General features: G+C 53.1%; 1 protein-coding gene across 1 annotated transcript in view; it reads right to left on the bottom strand.

Annotated features, from left to right (window-relative positions):
• LOC127749401 (E3 SUMO-protein ligase ZBED1-like) overlaps window positions 1-1,239 on the bottom strand; it is a 1,338-nt gene extending 99 nt beyond the window's left edge. Inside the window, exons 1-2 of the mRNA XM_052267415.1 lie at window positions 833-1,239; window positions 3-744 (exon numbers count right to left, since the gene is read on the bottom strand). Coding sequence (XP_052123375.1) covers window positions 3-744; window positions 833-1,239 — 1,149 coding nt within the window. The remainder of the gene's footprint in view (window positions 1-2; window positions 745-832) is intronic.
• Between the last annotated feature and the right edge of the window lie 492 nt (window positions 1,240-1,731).

Here is a 1,731-nt window from a genome sequence, read left to right as displayed (position 1 = left end):
ACCCACCACCGGGTTTTGCACGGTGAAGGGATTCTGTTTGGTGTTTCATTATACGTCTCCTTCACATACTCCACGTAGTGCCGCCACACTTTGTCCGATGCAAACCAGTTGCGCACCTCATGTGTCTTACGAATGGCTTGCCTCAAAACTTTGCAGTTAGCAACAAACGTTGTGATACCGTTGTTCACGGTATGTGCGAAACATCGCACATGTCGTGTAACTCCGGCCCGCTCGACGCCGACTCGCATATCTTCACCATTGTCAGTTGTGAATGCTGACACCGTGCTCAGTTCAATGTTCCATTCCTCTAGCATGCCTTTGAGGAGCCTACCAATATAATCACCCGTGTGGTCCTCTGTCATCAGCCGGCAGTTCAAGGTCACGTCGATCAGGGCCCACTCGGCGTCGAGGAAATGCGCCGTGAGGGACAAGTACCCGTCATGGGCCTCCGACGTCCAGGCGTCCGTGGTGAAGGCGCGGTAGTCCGATGCATCCAGCAACGCCTTGACGGTCTTCTTTGTCTCCTCGTACATTTTGGGCAGATGCTGGGCAGTGAGAGTGCGGCGGGAGGGTGGCTCGTAGCGTGGGTTGAGTGAACGGACGAGCAGTCGAAAGCCAGGCTTGTCCACCGTGCTGAGCGGTCGCATGCAAGAAACAATGTAATGTGTGACTGCCATGTCACACTTTTCCTTCTGTTTCTTTGAAAGTGGTGTGAAAGAGTCAAGCTTAGGCTGAACCAAAGTTCTGAAACAAAAAAAAAAATAGTTAACCTCTCATTCCTCACGCGCTCCGCCCCGCCCCCCCCCCCTTTCCTATTTGTACATATACGTACTTTTGTGCTGATTTTGATGGTGTTTGCTCCGGTGTTGGACTTCTGAGACTAAGAGTGGAACTGGACCGGTCGGAGGCGGCCGACTCTGGCCTCTCGGTAGTGTTGCTAGAACCGGGCGACGTAACACTAAAATCGGCATCAGGATCAGAGTCGTCTTGATCTTGATTACTCGCGGGTAAGCCTAAGCTATCCAGTTTCTTCTGCCGGTCATTCTTCTGAACTTCTGCATACTCAACAGCGTGCCACACTCGCAGGTGATCTTTGGGGTTAGTTGTCCCACCATTCTTGCACGTCACTTCTTTGCGGCACAGCTTGCACTTGCAACGGTCTCGCGACGGAGTTTCAAGGTCTTCGAAATACCTCCATACGAAGGCTCTCCGGTTTGGTATAAAGCCGGGCCCCGGCATAGCGGGAGCTGAGCGCTGCGATACCTAACCTCACTTTTCCTCACTAGGCAGGGAGGCGCTTGCAGTGCAGTCGTAGACGGTAAACAAACTGAGCCAGGAGGGCGGGCGGCGGCGCGGCAGGGCACGGCCACGACACGCACGGCGCACGGCGTGGCAGTAGGCAGTAGGCAAGCGGGGGAGAGGAGGGGTGGGCGGGGGAGTAGAGGCGAGCGAGTTGCAGCCTGTCTGTCGCCGTGCGGCCAGCGGCGACGGCGACAGGGAGTGCAGGGCAGAGGACAGGGACGGGACAGGCCTGCCGCCGCCGCCTGCCCATTGCGTTTTCTTTCTACCGCATTACGCATTCATACAAAATATTGGTCTGATTTTATAAACATTTCAATATTTCAATATTTCAATATTTCAATACTGGCCAATATTTCAATATTGACCAATATTGAATATTGGCCAATATTGAATATTGCCTTTCAAAAAATTGAGACGTTCAATATTTCC

This window comes from Frankliniella occidentalis, unplaced genomic scaffold (genome assembly GCF_000697945.3).
Source record: "Frankliniella occidentalis isolate FOCC.00 unplaced genomic scaffold, Focc_3.1 Scaffold51, whole genome shotgun sequence".
NCBI classification, from domain to species: domain Eukaryota; kingdom Metazoa; phylum Arthropoda; class Insecta; order Thysanoptera; family Thripidae; genus Frankliniella; species Frankliniella occidentalis.
Note: the sequence above shows the minus strand (reverse complement) of the source record. Positions and strands in the feature narration are given on the sequence as shown.